This window comes from Asterias rubens, chromosome 10 (assembly GCF_902459465.1).
Source record: "Asterias rubens chromosome 10, eAstRub1.3, whole genome shotgun sequence".
Classification (NCBI taxonomy): domain Eukaryota; kingdom Metazoa; phylum Echinodermata; class Asteroidea; order Forcipulatida; family Asteriidae; genus Asterias; species Asterias rubens.
The window spans coordinates 6,012,671-6,036,109 of NC_047071.1; the positions used below are offsets into that span (position 1 = coordinate 6,012,671).

Consider the following 23,439-nt stretch of genomic DNA (forward strand, 5'->3'; position numbering starts at 1 on the left):
GATTTGGTGGTAGGCATTCACTAAAATTGTTTTATGAAACAGACGGTTACAAGTGTTCGAGAGCATCAAGGATTCGGGAAAAGCTCCTAGGCCAGTCCTTTTGAAATGTGGATTAAAAAAAATTAAAAAATAGTAAATAGTAAAAAAAAAAAAGATGCGGCCCCAAAAACGGATGTGGGCGGGGACGATCAACTGGTATTTATTTTTATTTGGCCTAATTGTTTTTACTTAACACAATACGAACCTTGGCCAGATAGTAAAATGGGAACCATGAAAGGAAGATGTCGGAGAAGAACTCCACCATGCCAAAGCCGCTGTACACAACCCAATATGTGAGCCATTGAGTATCATCTTCAGTACGCACACTCTCTATGGCCTTCACACTGTCAAAATAAAACAATAGCAACAATTAGCTCAACTGCAAACTGCTTGTAACATGTAAATGTGCAAATCGGCAACAATCTGTCAAATTAATAATTTGATTTACATTGTATTGATTACTTCTAAATTGTAAACTTTGTGGCAATTTAGCCCATGGGCTACAAATACATTGTTTTAATAAACCAGTAATAATAATGCACCAAGTAAAATATCCACATGTTATTTATTACATAACCTTTCAAACCTAACACATGTACAGCTAAAATGAACGCTTTGAAATGAGCTAAAGCACTTACTTTACTAAGAACCGCACACATTCAGAAATACCACATGTGCATGTATCCAAATTAAAGTAAACTTATAAAACAAAAATTAAATCTATAAAACAATTATTTTTGATCAACACATTTTATTTACATGCATCTACCCAATTGTGCAAACAAATACATTTTAATTCACGTATGTGATGAAACCATTCGTTCATTACTTCTGTTCAAATTTGAACTAGTGGACTCTCACATACCGGTAAAATTGTAACCTAAACAAGTCACACATTCATGTACACTCAGGACAAGTAACCTAAACAAGTCACACATTCATGTACACTCAGGACAAGTAACCTAAACAAGTCACACATTCATGTACACTCAGGACAAGTAACCTAAACAAGTCACACAATCATGTACACTCAGGACAAGTAACCTGGGCAACCCACAGGATCCCCTATATCCTTACGGCCACCAGTTCATCTCCGTAGTCAACATGCTTTTCAGAAGCACACCGTAGTCAACCTTAGCAACCGGAGTATCACGGAAACCGAGACCAGCGTCCTGTCCCTGGGTATGAACTTTGCCCAGCCCCCCAAGTCCATCCCCACTGAAGAAATTATCCAGTCTACAGAGCAAGCCCTCAAACACCTCAGCAAGACGGAGAAGATTGATGTCCGGATCAAGATTAACGAGGTTCTGCGGAAGGCGAAACCAGCCAAGTCCAACCTTTCCAAGGTTGAGCAGGCAGCTCTCCGAGAACTTCGCCGGGACAAATCCATTCACATCTTGCCTGCTGACAAAGGGAATGCCACTGTCATCATGGACCGCATAGAGTACACTGAAAAGGTAAGCAACATTTTATCATCTGGTTCATACCGCCCCCTCCCCAAGGACCCCACCCCTAGCATCGAGAAGAGGGTTGCCAGCAAACTCCTTTCCATCCACCGGTCTGGGGCTCTCCCTGTCCCACTCTATCGTAGGCTCCGCCCATCCAGCTCCACCTGTCCAAGGTTCTTCGGCAATCCCAAGATTCACAAGCCGGAAGTTCCCCTCCGCCCCCATAGTTGCCTCGAGGGGTTCCCCCACCTACGACACTGCCAAGTACCTAGCTAAAGTACTTCGACCCCTGGTGGGTCTCACTGAACACCATGTTTCCAATTCCACCCAGTTTGTTGACATTACCCGCAACCTAACCCTACAACCCACTGATATCTTGGTTAGTTTTGATGTGGAATCTCTCTTCACCAATGTGCCCACAGATGAAGCCTGCTTCTTGGCCAAGGAGAGATTATCACATAACCCATCCCTCCCTGATCGTACTGGTCTTTCACCTGACCAAATTCATGATTTGCTTTACACATGCGTTTCCTCCAGTTGTTTTCATTTCCAGGGCAAGTACTACGAGCAGACAGCTGGGACCTCCATGGGATCCCCTATATCCCCGGTTCTAGCTGACATATTCATGGAAGAGTTTGAGTCCTCATCACTCCTCTTCGCTGACCTCCGACCCAGCCTGTGGCTCCGCTACGTTGACGACACCTTTGTCGTGTGGCCCCACGGTCAGGACGCTCTCCATGAATTTCTGCAGTATCTCAACCAACAACACTCCAGTATCAAGTTCACTATGGAGCAAGAACATTCCGGAAAGTTACCCTTTCTGGATGTTCTCATCACAAGAAACCAAGACGGCACCCTTCATCACAGCATCTACCGTAAGCCCACCCACACCGACCGTTACCTACATCAGCGTTCTTTCCATCATCCAGCTATCAAGTCGTCGGTCAACCGTGCGCTGGTTCAACGGGCTTATACCATCTGTGATCCGGATAGCCTCCAGCAGGAGTTGCAGCACATCACCACTTCTCTACAGCGGAATGGATACAATGCCAAGCAAGTCAAGACAAGCAAGCCCGTCCCCCCCGACCAAAGGGTCTCCTATACCCAAGGTCAAACACACACACCCACAGTTAGTTTACCATACCTAGGTCCCCCCTCTCATCGCCTCCAACGCATCTTCAAGGAAGCAGGAATCAAGGTATACCACTCCGCCCCGAAGAAACTCCATGGCTCTCTCCAATCGCACAAGGACAAGAAGGACCCCTCCACCCGTGCCGGAGTCTATCGCATTCCATGCGAATGTGGGAAGGTTTATGTCGGGGAAACCGGGCGTAACCTTCCCACTAGACTTAAGGAACACCGAGCACACGGAAGGAGGGGGGACTTCGATAAATCCGCCATCGTCAAGCATTCCCACATCACTGACCACCGAGTGAACTGGGAAGCAGCAGAAATCATCGCTCCAATCCAGGCGTGGCACCCTAGACGCATCAGAGAGGCCATAGAGATCCACAAGCATGACACCGTACCCCAAGACATCGGCTTCCACATCAGCGACATCTGGCTCCCCCTTCTCCCGACCAATGGATCTTCTATATCCACGGTCACCCCCTAGGCCCCAACCATTAGACTGCTTTGGGTCATCTATACCCTCAGTCACCTAGGCCCCACACCCTCACTATCCCCTGTGCTTGTTCCTACTGACACGGTTCAGTGAGCACACACACCCCACACACCACCCTAGGCTCCACAACAGGTTTCACCACGCATCATCGAGTTCACTTCCCGCCTCTATTTCCCGCCTTCATGCATCACCGCTGATCCACCGCCCAGTACTTAAGCAGCATGCAGCATCAGAGTCCAGCATTCTCCAGAAGACGATCAGAGCATACTGATCGAAACGTCGAGTTAATCCAACGGTTCTTTTCAGAACCACCCCAACTCATTGAGAGATTGTTATTACATGGTGTTACCGCAAACTTTTCTATAACCTAAACAAGTCACACATTCATGTACACTCAGGACAAGTAACCTAAACAAGTCACACATTCATGTACACTAAGGACAGTGTGCATAGTGGTACAATATTACACTGTAGTCTACATCATGTAAACATACAAGATTTTAACAGCTTTCTGGGGCGGATTTCACAAAGAGTTAAAACTTTGAATGGTACCATTCCAGATACTGTGCGCCTTATAAATTTTATGTATCATTATTATAATTATCTTGAATTAGGACTAGCCTTAGTTTTTAATACCTCATAAGACTAGTCCTAAGTAAGGACTACATGTAGTCCGAACTCTTTGTGAAATCGACCCATGGAGTCCGACTAAAACACTTAACACCAACATACATCCAAAAACTCATAACCATGAAATCCCTCTCTCAGTTTCAATCAACCTACCGTCTCAGGAGTTCTCAAGATCCCACATTGTTATCTCACCCATCTAGGAAATCTTAGGTAACTTTAGGTGATCGGGCATTTCTATACGCCGCTCCAAATCTTTGGAATAATCTCCCACCTTGCATTAGACAGTCTTCTTCACTTAATGTATTTAAATCTAAGTTAAAAACCCATTGTTTACTTCACCCATTTAATTCATTCTTGCTCTGTTTGTGTATTTGTATTTGTTGTTCATTTTTTCTCTACATTTGTTTGTATACCCTGTAATGCGCAGTAGAGTAGGTATCTGCGCAATATAAATGTCCGTTTTATTATTTTAATATTATTAAATTGTAATGTATTTCAGTGATTAGTATTGTACTATAAGATGATCGATTGCTACTCACAAGCAATCTCATCATGTTCAAATTGAGTATAGTGCACTAGGCCCTACATGTATATTGTACGTGCCTGGACTGTACACTACCTGTACATGCCTGTACATACCACTGACCATCTTTCTCTATGCACTGACATACTGAACATAATGCTGACTGCAATTACTATGCTTCACAGTGCACATACATGTAGCACACACCATTATGTCCTATGTTGGTACGTATTATGCCTACATGTAGGTGAATATCTCAAAAACAGACGTTGGCTTTGGATTGTAAATCTGAGTGAATACAGCTCCATTGTAACCTGTACTGATTGTAGGGATCCTGTATACTGTACATCGTGAACATGAAGTAAATGTGAATAATTAATGTACTGCATTTTGTGAATCAATACAGTATTTCATGAAGTGCATTAAAGGAGGGTACAGATGTATACATTACATTTAGCCTGTTACTTTAAATACAGTACACGTACAAACAATGTACATGTACACCAACAATAATTAACAATCCAGTCACACAACATTTGTCAATCAAAATGCTGTGCAGTTGAACAATTTAGGACAGCATGTTGCCATTTTGCTTTTAAAATGTATATTATGTACAATACTTTAAATTACATATTATGTACAATGTAGATGATCTTGGAGGTGCATAGAGCTCTACACATGTAACTAATTACGTATGCATGGTGCATAAGTGGACGTGAAACTGCAAGTCTTTTCCAGCAAGTCCAGAATTCTCAGGGTTGGGTTGCTCTGGTCATGCTGGTAGTAGTTGGTACATGTACGTAGGTAATGATCGCATCACTTTTGTTCACTCAATGATCATAAGTAGACACTGAAATTTCTGTGCGTTTTCAGTTGACAGACACTGTTTTATTTTTATTTTTGATATTAATCCAAACTTATAAATGGAAATGACTCCGATTGGATACATCCTCTAAGCATGGTAGAGGATGTCAATCATCAGGTTCATGTAGGTCTACCTGGTTACTTGAGTAGTAAAGCTAAGTGGATTAGGAGTAATCTGATTAATCCATGGAGTTCATGAAGTTCAGAAACAGGAGCTTCACATGACCATAGTGGATATTAAATAAATGATGATATCAACTAGTGCTAAGTCATGAGGGAAACCTCAAGTGAAGTCAACTGGGAAACCTGGTGAAATTGATACAGCTCAAACTGAGAGTAAGCAACATACAACATTTATTTAAAAAAATCAAATAAAGAATGCTGTGAAAAAGCAGTCAGAATGTAGACAAAGATTTTGACATTCCAGAAAGCTATGAACTGTGAAGGTACAAAAGCAACTATTGGATTAATGATGCTTTGACATTACTTGGACACACAAAGAAGGTGTGACTACGTACATCAGATTCAAAACTACAGGTACATTACATGATATTTAGTTCTTGTGAAGAGAATGTTGAATTTTTAAGCACATGACACCGGCTTATGTACTTTTGCCGATTCATTTGGGAAAAAATTAATAGGAAATCTTACTTTTAAAGTAGGAACAATATCATGTCAACTCTAAAGGGTAAAATATATTGGAGACCTTTTGCACTCGGGAGTTTAGCAGTTGTTAAACCATGGAGCTGGTTAAACCAACACCAACAGAATTAGGACTTTGGAACCTCTGACAGGCAGCCAACAAATGTTCAACTGTCTGCTACCTGAACATGTACAGTACATTTGTAGGGTCATTGTTTGGCTTTTGTCAATAAAGTATTTAGTACGTAATGCTACATGTAGGTAACAGTATCAAGAAAGGTACAATAAGAAACACCTGTGACAGTTTCCGAAAACAGTAAAGAACATCAAGATCTCTTCACAATATGTTGAATGGCTCCATAGTGAGATGCATCTCTGGTCATAATGAGCAAAGCATTCAAACAGATATCACAGACATTTAACAAAAGTCACCAGCACAGCTTGCAATCATTTGAGATTCAAATTTATCCACATTCTTTAGTTGATTTTTACTCAACAGGCAATAGGGGCACTTTAAACCAATTCTATAAAAACCCTATAATTTTGTTTACATATTTCACACATACTTTTAAAAAACATTTTATTGGAATTTGTTGACATTTTAGTTTGTGTGTGAATGATGCAATGACCGACCATTTATTTTATATCAAATACAGTTAGCCTTTTATATAATGTATGTTGCATAAAGCTGTAGGGCAGATCTTCTTCCCGGTATTAACAATAGACTTAAAGACAGTTGACCCTATTGGTAATTGTCAAAGACTAGTCTGCACAGTTGGTGTATCTCAATTTAAATTAAATGCATAAAATAACAAACCTGTGAAAATTTGAGCTCAATCAGTCGTCGAAGTTGCATGATAACTACACATGTATGAAAGGAAAAAAACCCTTGGCATGAGGTTGTGTGCTTTCAGATGCTTGATTTCGAGACCTCAAATTCTAAACCGAGAGGTCTCGAAATTAAACTCGTGAAAAATTACTTTTTTCTCAAAAACTACATTACTTGAGCCGTTTCTCACAATGTTTTATACTATCAACCTCATCCCATTACTCGTAATCAAGTAAGGTTTTATGATAATAATTATTTAGAGTAGGCCTAATTACCAATAGTGTCCACTGCCTTTAATTTCTGACAGTACCCAGAATGAAATAATCGTGGTTTAAATGGGAAGCTCTGTAAAGTGCTCATCATCAATTATTCAATGTTTCTGGTGCCTTTGTGGAATATCATTTGCAAAATGGGTTGCATAAAACCTGTTACATGTATTCATTGTACACACATCCATGACTGTACTGGACAACATTCTTATTCAACCTAAACATAAATAGTACTTAAATAGTAAATAAAAAAGTAGGCATACATTATGTAGTTTGAATTTAGAATACATACATATACATGACCCTTGTTACCAGCATTTAAATCTGGGAACTATAATACAATGTAGTGGTACATACATGTACATATATGTACAGTCATTCACATTTTGGGTAGTATAGTATTAGTATTAGTACATGTAGCATGCATAACTGGCTCAAAACAGAGACCAATCCAGTGCTGAAGATCTACATAGTGACCAGAGCTTGTTGAGATAGATGTTTTATGGAGGGAATTACATATCTGACATATCTGGAGACATTCCTGCCATAGCCTGGGATCTGGTTCAGTCATTGGGGATGCATTGCATCATAGAAAAATCATCCATCAGTGAGAATACAGAGGTCTCTAGAGGCATAGCTTGTCAGTCATCAAAGAGATGAATACATAAGAGATCATCAATCTTAACTTCCACATCCTCCAATTTAAAGGTTTAAGTTATAAGATTGGGTATAGAACTGACCTAAAAAGCAACATTTGAGCTTAATCCATTGTGTCAGCAGAAAATAGTCAAAGACCATGGAAAGGATCAAAATGTAAACACATCCTTAATTTTGGTTGTAACAACCAAAATAAGATATTGCTGTTATTTAAAGATGCTATGTCAGTTTTTTGGCCCCAAACATTAAAAAATATATTTTTTTGAGTGAATGGTATTTCAAAGAGTATCACCCGCTCTAACGAAAACAAGTTTAACTTTTACTTTTAATGGTCAGGAACCATGACAAAAATCTAAAACGTTTCTTATAAAACACATAAGAGTTGGTCACGTGACAAAAACTAATTTTGAGCACTTTATTTCACTGCTACTAATAATTGGCGGACTTTTTCGAGCAATGGCTCAAATGAAAGCTTGTAACTTTCTCGACCCCCATCAAAATACCTATCGAATTTTAAATCAAAATTTGTGGGTCAAATCGGCCAAAAATCTGACATAGCATCTTTAAGGGCTTCTCAATGACTTCACTGAAAAGGGAAATATTTTTCACACAAAAGAATGGTTCTAGTATGAACTTCAGAATCAGTCAGCTTTCAGACTCAAATTAAACACAAAGTTTGTTTTTATAAATCCTTTCCAATCGCTTATAACTAATACCTCTAAAGGCAGTGGACACTATTGGTAATTACTCAAAATAATTGTTAGCATAAAACCTTTCTTGGTGACGAGTAATGGGGAGAGGTTGATGGTATAAAACATTGTAAGAAACGGCTCCCTCTGAAGTGCCATAGTTTTAGAGAAAAAAGTAATTTTCCACGAATTTGATTTCGAGACCTCAAGTTTAGAACTTGAGGTCTCGAAATCAACCATCTAAACGCACAGAACTTCGTGTGACAAGGGTGTTTTTTCTTTCACTATTATCCCGCAAGTTCGATGACCGATCGAGCTCAAATTTTCACAGGTTTGTTACTTTATGCATATGTTGAGATACACCAACTGTGAACCCTAAATCTTTGAAAATTACCAATAGTGTCCACTGGCTTTAATAACTGTATTGAATTGTAGTTGAACTGTAGTGAAAACATGTTCCCATGACATTGAAACAGCATACCTGTAGAACTTGTTTACTTTTATGTGTAAAAAGAACCATTATTAGCGTGCTCGGGTGTTCTCATATAAGGAAATCAATGTGTGATGAAGAGGTTTTAAACTAGTGGTTTGAACCCGCCGAGGACTGGTTATTGATAATTTTACCGTGACGAAGTTGAGGTTAAATTATCAAGAACCAGGCCTCGGCAGCTTTAAACCACTAGCTTAAAACCGATTCAACACACATTGATTCCCATTCATAAATACCTCTTCGGTCAAAAAAACAAACACTTTTTGGTCAAAAAGTAAAAAAAAAAATTAATAAAAAATTATAATTGTTCCAATGATTTCTTTGAAATACAACAACCCTCCAGCCTATGAAATGGTAAGGCCCTCTGGTAAACAACTCCTTATAAGGGAATGCTGTGCACGTTGCGCGTATCGCGTGATGTGGCACAACTGTTCCAGCCGTTGCTCTCGACCAATAGGAATGAAGAAACTGTCTTATAAGCACAGGTGCAAGCTTGCGTGTCACGCCCATGTTTAAACACTTTTTACTGGTGTTATATCATCCGTTTAAAGGAACACGTTGCCTTGGATCGGACAGTTACAAGCGCTTTTCAAAGACCAACTCGACCTATCCAAGGCAACGTGTTCCTTTAGAAACACCCACGTGATGCCCTCTCGACCAATCAGAATGGATAAACTGTCTTAGGTATTTATGAATACTAATTTAATTGAGGTAATTTAATCCTTTTCAGACCTAGATTATTGGAAATGGAATGTCCTAATGCACAAATCAGCACTTTGTACAGTACATGTAGACTCACTACAGTACAACGGGCAACAAGTTGGCAGTAGTGTGCACATGTGTACGAATACATAACAACAACTGTAACAAGATGCAAAAGGTATACATTTTTACAGTTCTGACTTTGTTCTTCCTCCATGGTTACATGTGTCGGAGCAAAAATCTTTTGCTAAAACTTGTAACAATCTCTGTCATGTTTGGAAATTCACGGTCAAGTGAAGTCTGTCGGTGGTGAGCAATTATGATTGATTATTTGCTAAAAATCTAAGGGCCTGCCATTTTTAGGTTAACAAACAACCCCAAAATAAAAAAACATATTGAGCTGTTTCCAGTGACATTCAGACTATTCTGGGAAAAAATCCACTTTAATGACCACTTTCTAAATCCACATTCAAACTAAAACACTAATAAGATATTTAAGCAAGACATCAACTATTATTGCTTCTCTCCACCCAGGGGTAACTGGGTACATGTGAGGGCAGAGATGGTCAGTGATTGATTTAGCCGAGTTGCACGAGACTGTATACTCCCCAGGGAGCTAAAGATGGTTTAAGGAATGATTTAACGCCCAGTGACCAGGGGTAATAATTTGAAAGGGCTTTGAGACACCCTTCGGGAATGAAAAAGCGCTATATAAAAACTTAATATTGTTATTATTACAATTATTTACTACATACAATGACTACTGTCGTACTATTTTGCCATTCAAATAAATGTAACCTAACCATGGCCAGACAAACGGTGCATAGGGACCTCATGGTGATGCGCTACATAAAAATGTTTTTTTATTATTATACATAAATCAAATATGTTTGTTAATATACAGTATACATGTAGGCTATGACCAAAATGGCTGCCAGCTAACAACAATGCGTTTTGATCTGGTGTTTACTGTTAGTATGCTTACCTGCAGTAGGCTGGATACAGAAAGCCCAGGAAGCTGCTAATGAATGCTGCAGCATAGCCGAAGACCAACCAGATTGCCACCAAAGCAGCTAAGCCTGTAGTGTTAAAGACAAGGAAGAAAAAAAAGTCATCAGTATTTAGCTCAAGCATGCCAAGTGAATTAAAACAACTACCTACAAAAAAACATGTTAATTTACAAATCAACAGCGCATTCGTAATATAGCTGTCTCTGCCAATCTGCGTATCCAGGCCAAGATGACACACCGTGCGCCCAACAGTTTAATGTTTGTTCACCAATTATTAAAATTTGACTGGCGTTTTTGTTGAGAGCTTACGGAATTCTTATCTCCATTATTTGCTCAGTTAAAAACTCCTCTCTTAGACCCACAGGAGTTGGAATGGGATGAGACGGTAGATTTTAACCCGTATGATGGCCTAAAATCAGCTGAGTTGTTAGGTTTTAAAAAGAAGTTTTCTATACATCATGTACACTTTTCTCAAAAGTATATCACTTCATTTCTGCAAGAATTGTTTTCACAGAATAATGGATGAATTTCATACTTAGTAAGCTTTTAGACTAAATTTAAACATTGTTTTTTTCAATCCTTAACCCAATCTTATAAAACCTAATATAAGTTGTTTACATAAAAATGTTGTATTATATAAATTATGTACATGATAGGCCTAAAGAAACACACTGCTCATTGCATCATTACACAACACCTCACATAAATTACTTCACTTGTACACCATACATACTGTAATAATTGTGCTAACACTATGCACACTGTATACAAGGTGTCAGCCTGGTTTGATGTTGCATTGATGATGCAGGACTGACCAAGCGTAAGTAACAATTCTTGAAAAAAGCTATAGAACTTCCAGCCTTATGATTGCCATGTACATGCATGGAGGTACAATGGAGGTACACATGTAGAAATAAAAATATGTACGTTGTTATCACACGAGCGCTTCGGGAATACGGAAAAATAAAGCGCGCCTGCATCCCATATCCAACTCGGCCTTCCCCTCGTTGGAAAAGGGACGCAGAAGCATTATATTTGTCCATATTCCACTCGTGCTTGTGTGGTAACTTATATTATCTTCCAGCACGCACTAACCCACCAATCAGATGCTGGAACTGGAGGGTGGTATAAAAACCTTTAACCTACTTGCAGGGTTTTTATTGCACAGTGCTTATTGTGAGTGTCAATGCGTCACACTCCGTATTATATGGACAGAGCAAACTTTACATTCTAAACTTTGAGTGCGTGCATGCTGCAGACCTACCAAGACTTACGCATTAGGCGTGAGACTCACGCATTTGGGCTCTGTCTCATGCTCACACGCACAACAACCATTTTATCACGCATTGGGGCCAAACCGGGAAAAAAATTAAAATTAACGACATGCATTGCCAAATCGCGCTCGTGTGTACAAAAAACGCAATCTACAATGTTTGCACAATCTTCAGATTGCACGCAGTTTATGAGAATCATCATTTTTGTTTAAACTTTGTACAAACGGAGCGCAGATTTGCAGATTGCGCACGCTTTTGCTCTTCCAGCAGGTTCAGCTAAAATTCGGCAGAGCGCAAAACACTTATTGCGCACAAGTTTTTCCCGATTCGTTTAGCAAATTCATTAAATGCGCTCCACTAGCGAAGACGCAACAGGCAGAAGAAGTGAGGGGAGGATTTTGGACATCATTTTTAGTCAATTTTTTTTTAGTTTGGAAGGAAATAATCTGACACAATCGTACCTCCACATTAACCATCAACATCTCCTGTGTACCTCATGTGAGTTTTAATTATTCTAAAGAAGTTTTGATGCATTTTGGAACACCTTTTTGTCCACAATTAAATTTCTGATTTTTTTAAATTTTTATTAAAAACAAAAATTTGGGCGGCGATTTCGAAAGGCCTTTTAAAACTGGCAAATTTTTTTCCCGAGGGGGGGGGGGGGGGGGTGATTTTGAAAAATCTCACGCATAGCTGTCCTCTGGACTTGGCATCTCTGATGCTGTTCGTTGCGGAATAAGGTTCTGAATTTTTAAACTTTGCGCGTTGCACGTGAGACTGGAAGAAAAATTCGTTGTAACACGCGCGCTCGTGGAATACGAAGGAAAACAATGCGTCTGCGTCCCATATCCAACTCGGCCTTTGACCTTGTTGGATATGGGATGCAGAAGCGCTATATTTTTCCGTATCCCACTCGCGCTTGTGTGATAACTTATAATATGCACAGACTGTTGACAAACAAATGCTAGAGAAGAACAAACAACATAAAATAAAAAACCATCTAGAATATTATGTTTCATGTACATTATAGTTATTGTATTGTGCATGTATTTTTGTAATGTGACACAATTCATAAAAGTGTCTGCTGAAGCCATTTCATAGGCCTAAATACTTGATAGTTCTACAAGTATAATAGTAGTTGAGGTTTTATATTTGATCATTATTAAGAATCGTCAAAGTAATGTAACATGTAATTTTACAGCTGACCAGGTAGCAAGATGTGTTCCCTTTCTATATGTACATGTACAACTTGAACACAATCAGTTGTCTTAAATAATGCATTACACACTTGATGAATGTATGAATTATTGATTAGGTATCATACTGTATTACAGGTGCAATGTTAACTTATGACACAGCTTATTTTATTGTACAGTGCACTCACAGCAACTTTGTATTTTCTTCTGTAATTTTCTCAGGCTTCACAAATATTTTCTGTCCATGTTATTTTCAAGGAAATGTCACTTTATTCCACTCTTATTCTTTGTTTATTATTTTGGTATTATTAAGACTAATCGTAGTTTGATTTATTGATAAAGAATTATAGTTTCTTGTATCATTTGATGGAATAATTTGATAGTTCCAGAGTAATCAGCTCAACAAATGTTTGTCCCTGAAGGCTGCCATACCTAGATTCAAACATGTCGACTTCTACATGTAATTTGGATTCATATGTTAGCCAGTGTTTGAAAATAGTTTCCTTTGAAAAATCTTATAATTATTTTCTTCATTAATATTCAATTATTTTATTCATTAATATTTGATTACTGATGTAATGATGCAGAAAATGATGACATTTTCCTTGAGTGTCTGTCTTCATTATTTTTCATGTCAAATCTTTCGTAAACTAAGTTGTTGACTTACAGTGTCTCAATTGTTCATTCATAAATACCCCAGACAGGTTCTCTACTCCTATTGGTGGAGAGCGCGTCACGTGGGTGTGCATAAACCTTTTGTTAATGCACACTGGAGCTGTTTATGGACACTGAGCTGGCTTCCGCGTATCGGGCAAGATTATCCTGCGGAACGCGCAAATCATAGCTATCAGCGCGTAATCTAAGCGCGCACGCATACACACAACCCACGCGCCTCGAACAGATTCTTCACAAAGTTTTGGAAAAGAATATTTCAAACCTCGAATTTTCAATTGTTAAGTGTCTATAACTGTATTTGTTTACGTACAAAAGGGCATTTATGAATGGGAATAAACGAGTAGTGACTCTTTCTCAATGTCCGTTTAAAACCTTGCAGGGTCATGGCTGGCGTTAAAGGCCCGAGCCGAAGGCGAGGGCCTTTATCACACGGCCGCCGACCCTGCCGGCTTTAAACGTGCGTTGAAGAACTCGTAGCTACCCTTTTATTCCCTTAATTTGTCACACACAATGTATTGTCACCAAATACCAGACAGTCTGGAGGATTTGTTCCTACTGCCAATGTATTCCATTGTCAGAAGAGCAAAGTCCAGGAATTCCTCAATAGTATTGACTCATTGACTAAGGATTTAGGCAACAGACAATGGCTCCATGATAACTGACCAAGGTTAAATGTAAATTCATGTACAAGAATAGGAATGACACAGAAACGAGAACAACAGATTGTTGACCAGTAACCAAGGACAGACACAGGTACAAAATGTATATCGTCATGCACGTATGTGTACATACATTGGGGTTACTTATTAAAAGGTTGTGAAACTATTGTGGAGTCCTACAAGATATATGTACATTGAATTGAACAGATTAGCAAAAAGAATAGCCATTAAGCAAACATTCATAATTTCACATCAGAGGACATAGTAACCGACCCAAGTTTCCCCAAACGAATTACAGTGGACAGTTTAAATGCTCAGAAAAACTTTAGAGCAGCCTTTTTTTATTGTGGTCAGTTGTCTGGCTGCATGAGTATTACGTAATGCAAACCATGCTAACTAAGCTTACGACTGTACAAAGGCATAAAGGGGGGGGGGGGGTACAGTGTACTGGAATTCATGCGTGAAATCTCCCCTTTTCCTGGGGCTATTGTGTAGTTCCAGACTTCAGACCTTTGTCTTTTTGCTTAATTAATGAGGTTTGTTCAGGCCAATACAGTCTGACATTTCATTTTTTTCTCATACAGAGATAGAAAATTACGGAGCATTGGGGGGGGGGGGGGGAGGATCTGCATGTTTACGTTTGTTGTTTTTAAAACTTTTTTTCAGAAAAGGGTTCTGGTGTGACTGCATAGCGCTAACACGCAATATTTGTGCGACGTGCGCTCTTGCGTACACACAGCAGACTGTGAGAGTACGAACACAAATGAGAATGAGAATTTCTTAACATTGGGAGCTGCATTATTTCACGAAAATGACGGATTTATAAAGAATATGACGAACAAAACCCACCGCATAAAAATATATGCTGCCATGGAATGTGAATCTGTTGAAATTAGAGGTTTCTCGCAGGTAAGATTTGAGTTATGAAGCTTATAAAATCCCCCCCCCCCCCCAGAAATGGGCCCTAATAGATATCCAGGACGTCACTGTAGTACAATACGACAGTGTAAGACCACCAGGGCTACATGTAGGACTATTTGTGAAATCGACCCCAGGAAGGTGTTGTCATGTACCAGCACTTTTTTATCCAGGCCTTCAGTAGTTTCCAGTTGTGTACAACTCAGTAATCTCTTCATGTTCATGATTGCAATCAATGTGATCCAAAACCAACAATAGCATGGGACCTGAAGTTTAATAGGTCCTACATACATTACATAAAAGCAAAAAACTTTAAAAGCACTGTACCAAATGCAGCATGCTTGACAACTGGGTTATTGGCTGAGATGTCCATTTTGCTTGTTAGTGTAGATACACAGTGTGTCCTCACTCTTTGGTTATGATGTAGTCAGCATCCAATAACAGTGGCCAGCAACAGCAACACCAGTGGTAGGGGAACAGCTAGCAATTACAGCACTACCAAGCACAACACTAATGCACAATCCACTGTCCAAAATCAAACTATTGTCCTGATGAAGGGTCCTCAGTGCATACAGGTACAGTGTTATTCTTTGTTACACACCCCTTAAATGTATTAAGTTACAATTGATGATGTAGCAGGTTTTTATTCAACCAGACTGGACACAAAGCTGATTTCACAATGGATTGTCAGAGACTTTTTAACTAGAAATACCACCATCTGCTGCAAACCACAAAATGTAAGGCTTGGCCAATGGTGCAAATGCTATTGTTAATAAGAGAACAATGCCACCTGACCACATTGTGACTAAATTCCTGAGGTGTTTCCTTTGACCACATAGAGCAAGGAGCTTGCTCCAATCCAACCCACGATTTTGTTTGTCAGGAAGTTACACATAAATTTATACATTAAATGAAACAAAGTAATAATTCCAGCTTTTTGACCATACCTTATTTTACTGTGTGACTCTAAACTTTTTATTAGCTTAAAATAATAAAGAAGGATAAAAAGAAAAAGGAATAACAAAAAGTAAGAAAAGAAAAGCAACAACAATGATACCAGGGAGAACATGACTTCTTACTAATAAAATTTAAATGTTTTAAACAAAAAATACCCCCATGATCTTGCAATAGTTTCCAGACGAGTCATGCTGATGATTTAAAATATATAATACTTTCTTTTTCCAAAGCCCTCCATTCAATTCAAAATGATTTACACTTTTGACTTGTGAACACAGGTAATTGCATTTGGCTTTGCCACACAAAGGAAACTGTAATCTGCAGATTGTGCACGATTGTTCCTAGTCTACAGTCCAAATCTGGAAATTGTACAAATCTGAAGAATGCGCTCGAAACACACAAAGCCTGGATGTACAACAAAAGTCACATTCGGACCATTTTTGATATCTATTAAGCAAATTATTATTTTTTTTTTAAACTTATTTGACTTAATCGTATATTAACTTGGCAACTCTCTTATAAAAATTATGAGGTCTTTGATTGACTTTTTACGAGTTTTTTTAATACATGCTAGTTGTTTGCATTACTTCCAATACAACAAAAGGTAATTAGGACATCAGTTGCTTGCAAAAACAAACAAATGGTCACATAATGTCGGCTACCTGTATGCGTCAAATATATAGGGTGCTATTTTGCTGGTCTACAACAAAATGTATAAACAAACATAATTTATTAAAAACTTCTAACAGTTGTTTGTCCAGTTCCAGGTCACTTCTTGAATTCATGTTGGTGTTTTCTATTAAACACAGCAATGTAAAACGACTCATCAAGTATCCATTGAAAAAAACACCTCAACAACATTTCAGCAGGATTGAAGAAATGTATTATCACCTGTTTTCCCCTATTCCGAATCAGTACTGTGCCCTCTATTGCAAACCCCATATACCCATAACTGACATCCCATTAAACAAAACTTGAGACACAGACTTCCTTTCCCCAGCGATTGTAATATGTCTTCAACTTTGACCCGAATATTTATTCTTACAGTCGCAACTCCCCCAGCTACTACTTATTTTATTTATTTATTCCCTTAAAAACCTCCAAAAATGGAGAAGATAAAAAGATAAAAGTACATGTACATCAAATTTACAGTAAATATAAAGAAACAATGGTACCATTGACAAAGTATACACATAAGTATGTTCTCACACAAAACCAATATTTCATCAATCAACTCAAGAATTTGTTATTTATAATAGCTGATTAAATTTGCATCAGGGATAAAGAACAATGTTGGTTTAACCCTGCTTACACCGATGTCAGCACTGTATACTCAGTACTTTCCCAAGTCCTGTGAACAAATATCACAGGCATTATTATTCGGTTTGGATTCGAACCCACTACTTGTGCAATTCTAGAGCAGTGTCTTACCAACTAGACCACTGCAATCACCTGGTAGCTAGTTGAGAGGATCAAGAGCAGTGTCTTACCATAGAGAAACACAGACAGGACTTGTCTATGGTGTTATACAAATAATGACTGCTTCGAGTGCTATGGTTAAAACTACACGACTCTCGAGGTGATACCCGGAGCGTTCTATTTTCCTGAGGCGCAGACGAGGGAAAAAGAAACGGTCCGGGGATCACCGAGGAAGTAGTATTTTTACCCATAACACAAGTTAAAGCAGTAAATATTTGTTTTATAACACCCCACCAGACTATTTATTATCTTCGTAAATGAAATGTTCGTACCCGCGTTTCAGATACACAGATGCACAACTGATTGGGTTCGAGGTGGGTAAAAAGACATCTGGGTACTGCACGCCGTGCAATAGTCAGTAACACGGCAAACGATGCAATCACACGGCAAACGATGCACCATCACACGGCCACTGTCTAGTAAAACTAAGACATATCATGTGACGCGCTCTTAACCAATGAAAAGGCAGAGTATTTGTAAGGGGTGTTATAATACCAACTAGCCCACTGAGATTGCCTGGTAGCTAGAGGTTTTTATTGAAGTACGGGGTACTATTAGTGTAATTTCTATCCCAAACTCTGAAAATAAGGGGCACAAGCATGCCCCCCTCCCCAAGAAAAAAATATATATATATATAAAAATCAGTAGGTCCTATTTACCATGTACCTCAATCTACAAGAGGACTGACGACTGCTCAGTTATAAATGTGAAACTTTTCTTTCACATTCTCAGCAAAATAAATGTAATTGGCCCGCCCTCAGTAGCCCTGGCAGCTTACTGCCCTGGCTGGTGGAAACATTCCGTATCCGACTGCCACTTTTTTATAAAAGGAACACATTGCCTTGGATCGGTCGAGTTAGTCAATTGAAAAACGTTTGAAACCTTTTGTTGTGAAATGCATGTTGGTTAATTGAAAGATACTTTAAGAGTAGAACACGGAAACATTCCGTATCCGGGCTGCAACTTTTTCAATATGGAACACATTACCTTGGATCGGTCGAGTTGGTCTTTGTTTGAAAAGCGTTTGAAACTGTTTGTTGTGATATGCATTTCTAATGATTAGTAGAAGTTGCGATAACGTAACCAACCCTCCTGCCGACGGCACCAAGCACAGGTACCAGCCAATTGGATTGACGAACTGCCGAGCCGCGGCAGAGTTGGACTTAACTCTGTAAAAGGGGTGTTATAAGGCAGTGTGTGTGTGTGTGCTGTCCGTTTACTATGCCTGCCGTTCTCTCATGTATAGCGTGCCAGTTCGTCAATCCAATTGGCTGGTACCCACGGTTCAGCATTTGGTGACCAAAAAATAAAGCATTGTTGAACATATCGGGAAGTCACAAAATGGCGATGCGACAGGTTCAAAATAAAACCTGGGAAACTTGTGAATGTTTCGCTCCAGGATCTGGTAAGTTTGAGCCCTTTTTCTTCAAAATATTTTCTCAATTGTGTTTTGGAGTTATATTCATTAAACATTGAGGATTAAATTTGTATTCCTAGAATTTGTGTCATGATTTTTGAAAGTGGTAAAAATTGAGCAAATCTGTTGACTAGACCATTTTGCTCTGTATGAGCATGGGTCGTAACCCTCCGGCTTCGCCTCGGCAGGAGGGTTACGTTATCGCAACTATTAACTAAGAACTACATCATATCGTAGGGTCATATATATGTTATCGACCCTCATATGTTTTCGAACCCAAACTTTGATTCCTGTTGACCGCGAAACTGTGCAAGCTCCACCGGTGACAGAAGCTCTGCAGTTTACTCACGGTCTGTATATTTATCAGGCTTAATCATGTTTGGAATAAAGTTTCCTGTCGTAGGTTATGCCCAAACATTTATAAAATGATTAATTTTTTGCATAAATCAATAATAATGCCCTATTTTAATTGAAGTATTATGCAAACAATCAAATGAGTCAAAAAAGTCTCGGTCACCCAAAAGAGATGTAGGCCATAACTACAGAAAGATTCGAAAACAGACAGAGAGAATAGATGACCATGGGACTGGGACCATTAATATTTCGTAATCACGATCATACGTACATGTACACGTACACACACACACACAATGCACAGAGAAAGTACAGAGGAACGGTGAAAGGGTTCCGGTACGTGAACCACACACGGACGGTACGGGCACATGACGTGCAATGCAACCAAGAAAAAAATCACAAACCAATCACAAAGTACGTCCTCTTCACCCCCGACTTTTCTTCTAGCTTGGCCAAAACGTCAGTGACTGCATTCTTCTCATATAAAGCCTTGTCCAACTTTGCTCTCCAGTTCTCTACATTTGCCATTATACTTGATTTTCTTCGGACACTTATTGTTGAAGGAAAGACACTCGTTCTGCTGCTACGGCTGGCCGGCTGATGTTGCAAATTGCAGGATTTAATTTCATACGCGCGCGAGCGACGACGGGATCAGGACGGGGCGCGGCGGATGCACCAGACTACTGTACTGCAGGCCCTCCCCAGGCCTGATCCCCTGCCTGTACGTTTAGTCTTCGTTCAAGACTCTCTTGTGTCGATCACAAGAGGGCGCTCTCACTATTAGCCTTGCTCAAGGCAGTCGAATTATTCACTCCGAAAAAAGACCGCCGCTGTATAAAACCCACCCGTATTCACTGTGCGTAACATCGCACGACACGATGCCCCCGTACACTATATCCGGGTGGGTCATGCGGTGTGATCGCACGCACCACGCACAGGGTATACGGGTGGGTTTACAGCGGCGTCTTTTGGAGCGAATAATGCGACTGCCTTGAGCAGAGCTATCTCACTATTGACCAACCGAGCAGAAGAGTCTATTTCATTGAACAAAACAATCTTCCTTGATAAAAACAGGGAAAACAAACTTCAATTTATAGCAAATTGCTTGTTGATGGTATTCAGCTGAAAATTTGGTAATCGTGTTTTAAGGAAGAAATCTATGGGGCGCCGTTTGTCCATTAATTGTTTGACACTTTTAAGGCATGTTTTTACCATGGTTTACAGCAATTAGATGTAAACCATAGAAACTGTTGCCAAATCCTGTTATGGTTTACATACCAGTAAAGTATTTGTTGTGTATAAGTTTATGGTTTACAAACCATGAACATATAAAAAAACATTTACAAATCGTGGTTCATAAACCAAGAAAATTTACGCATCTTAAAAACATGGTTAATAAACCAGAATAAAAATCGTGGTTTACAAATCATGGTTTATAAACCATAACAAATGAACCATAAAATCATGGTTTGTGACCATGGTTTATAAACCATGAAAATCGAGACTTCTTAAAAAACATGGTTTATAAACCATGAAAATCGAGACTTCTTAAAAAACATGGTTTATAAACCATGAAAATTTACATATCTCAAAAACGTTGTTTGTAAACCATAACAAAATGTGCACTTACAAATCATGGTTTACAAACCATAAAAATGTGCACTCACAAATCATGGTTTACAAACCATAAAAAATGTGCACTCAGAAATCATGGTTTACAAACCATAAAAAGTGTGCACTCACAAATCATGGTTTACAAACCATAAAAAATGTGCGCTCAGAAATCATGGTTTATAAACCATGAAAACGTGCACTCAGAAATCATGGTTTACAAACCATAAAAAATGTGCACTCACAAATCATGGTTTATAAACCATGAAAACGTGCACTGGAGGGCTGAGCGAAGTACCCGCTACCGCCGGTGCAACTACGGCTGCCGATGGAACTATGGCTGCGGCTGCCGGAACCGTGTGATCAACGACTAAAGTACTTCGGAGGGCATCTACTACAGCCGTAACAACTAGCCTTTCGGCCATTGTCACATCACATACAAAATACACCACAAAATACACAGAAAATGTCGGAGGCTTGCTATGGCAGCATGATGACAAACACGGTGCATTGATCACAGCATGACGGTGCATTGCATCATTGCTGGCTCGCACGTGGCATGGGGGAAATGGGAACCGATCAGAATTGGGAAGGAGGTTTAATTGAGACGATCATATAGGTTTTCATGGTTTATAAACCATGATTTGTGCATGAACCTTTTTTATGGTTTGTAAACCATGATTTGTGAGCGCACGTTTTTTATGGTTTATAAACCATGATTTGTCAGTGCACATTTTTTATGGTTTGTAAACCATGATTTCTGACTGCACATTTTTTATGGTTTGTAAACCATGATTTGTGAGTGCACGTTTTTATGGTTTATAACCATGATTTGTGAGTGCACACTTTTATGGTTTGTAAACCATGATTTCTGAGTGCACATTTTTTATGGTTTGTAAACCATGATTTCTGAGTGCACGTTTTCATGGTTTGTAAACCATGATTTCTGAGTGCACGTTTTCATGGTTTATAAACCATGATTTCTGAGTGCACGTTTTCATGGTTTATAAACCATGATTTCTGAGTGCACAATTTTTATGGTTTGTAAACCATGATTTGTGAGTGCACACTTTTCATGGTTTATAAACCATGATTTGTGAGTGCACATTTTTTATGGTTTGTAAACCATGATTTGTGAGTGCACACTTTTTATGGTTTGTAAACCATGATTTCTGAGTGCACGTTTTCATGGTTTATAAACCATGATTTGTGAGTGCACATTTTTTATGGTTTGTAAACCATGATTTGTGAGTGCACACTTTTTATGGTTCGTAAACCATGATTTCTGAGTGCACATTTTTTATGGTTTGTAAACCATGAATTCTGAGTGCACATTTTTTATGGTTTGTAAACCATGATTTGTAAGTGCACTTTTTTATGGTTTACAAACAACGTTTTTGAGATGTGTAAATTTTCATGGTTTATAAACCATATTTTTTAAGAAGTCTCGATTTTTATGGTTTATAAACCATGTTTTTTAAGAAGTCTCGATTTTCATGGTTTATAAACCATGTTTTTTAAGAAGTCTCGATTTTCATGGTTTATGAACCATGGTCACAAACCATGATTTTATGGTTCATTTGTTATGGTATATAAACCATGATTTGTAAACCACGATTTTTATTCTTCACTTTTCATGGTTTATAAACCATGTTTTTTAGATGTCTCAATTTTCATGGTTTATAAACCATGATTTGTAAACCATGAATTTGATGCTTCAGTTTTTATGGTTTATTAACCATGTTTTTAAGATGCGTAAATTTTCTTGGTTTATGAACCACGGTTTGTAAATGTTTTTTGTATGTTCATGGTTTGTAAACCACAAACTTATACACAACAAATACTTTACTGGTATGTAAACCATAACAGGATTTGGCAACAGTTTCTATGGTTTACATCTAATTGCTGTAAAGCATGGTAAAAACATGCCTTAAAAGTGTCAAACAATTAATGGACAAACGGCGCCCCATAATGAACCACGGTTTGTAAATGTTTTTTGTATGTTCATGGTTTGTAAAGCACAAACTTATACACAACAAATACTTTACTGGTATGTAAACCATAACAGGATTTGGCAACAGTTTCTATGGTTTACATCTAATTGCTGTAAACCATGGTAAAAACATGCCTTAAAAGTGTCAAACAATTAATGGACAAACGGCGCCCCATAGAAATCTCGCTATGGCTGGGTCATGGAGGGGAGCCTAGCTAGCTTGTGTACATATGCATTGATGAAGGGGTCAATGAACTCAGTGGATGATCCCGGTTACTTTACCTCCATGCTTTTAATTTCGATTTGAGGCGGAATAGAGAAAACAGACAGTTCAGTCTCTTTTACGTTATATAAGAACACAGTTGCAAAACAGGTTAATAATTATTACAACACCATTTATTTATAGAGCAAAATTGATACAAATAAAACCTCTTGTGAAAAGGAGCAGATGAGGGCGCACTTTACACATGCAAGCACACCCGATCAACGT

General features: G+C 38.8%; 1 protein-coding gene across 2 annotated transcripts in view; it reads right to left on the reverse strand.

The window, feature by feature from the left end:
• LOC117295416 (receptor expression-enhancing protein 5-like) overlaps positions 1–20,015 on the reverse strand; it is a 32,566-nt gene extending 12,551 nt beyond the window's left edge. Inside the window, exons 1-3 of one of the 2 annotated variants that reach the window (XM_033778063.1) lie at positions 19,750–20,015; positions 10,392–10,485; positions 245–383 (exon numbers count right to left, since the gene is read on the reverse strand). In XM_033778063.1, the coding sequence (XP_033633954.1) occupies positions 245–383; positions 10,392–10,485; positions 19,750–19,873 (357 nt within the window). In that variant the 5' untranslated portion in view covers positions 19,874–20,015. Of the gene's footprint in view, positions 1–244; positions 384–10,391; positions 10,486–15,465; positions 15,617–19,749 lie in introns of those variants that run through there. The other variant, XM_033778064.1, reaches the window with a different exon arrangement.
• Positions 20,016–23,439: the final 3,424 nt, after the last annotated feature.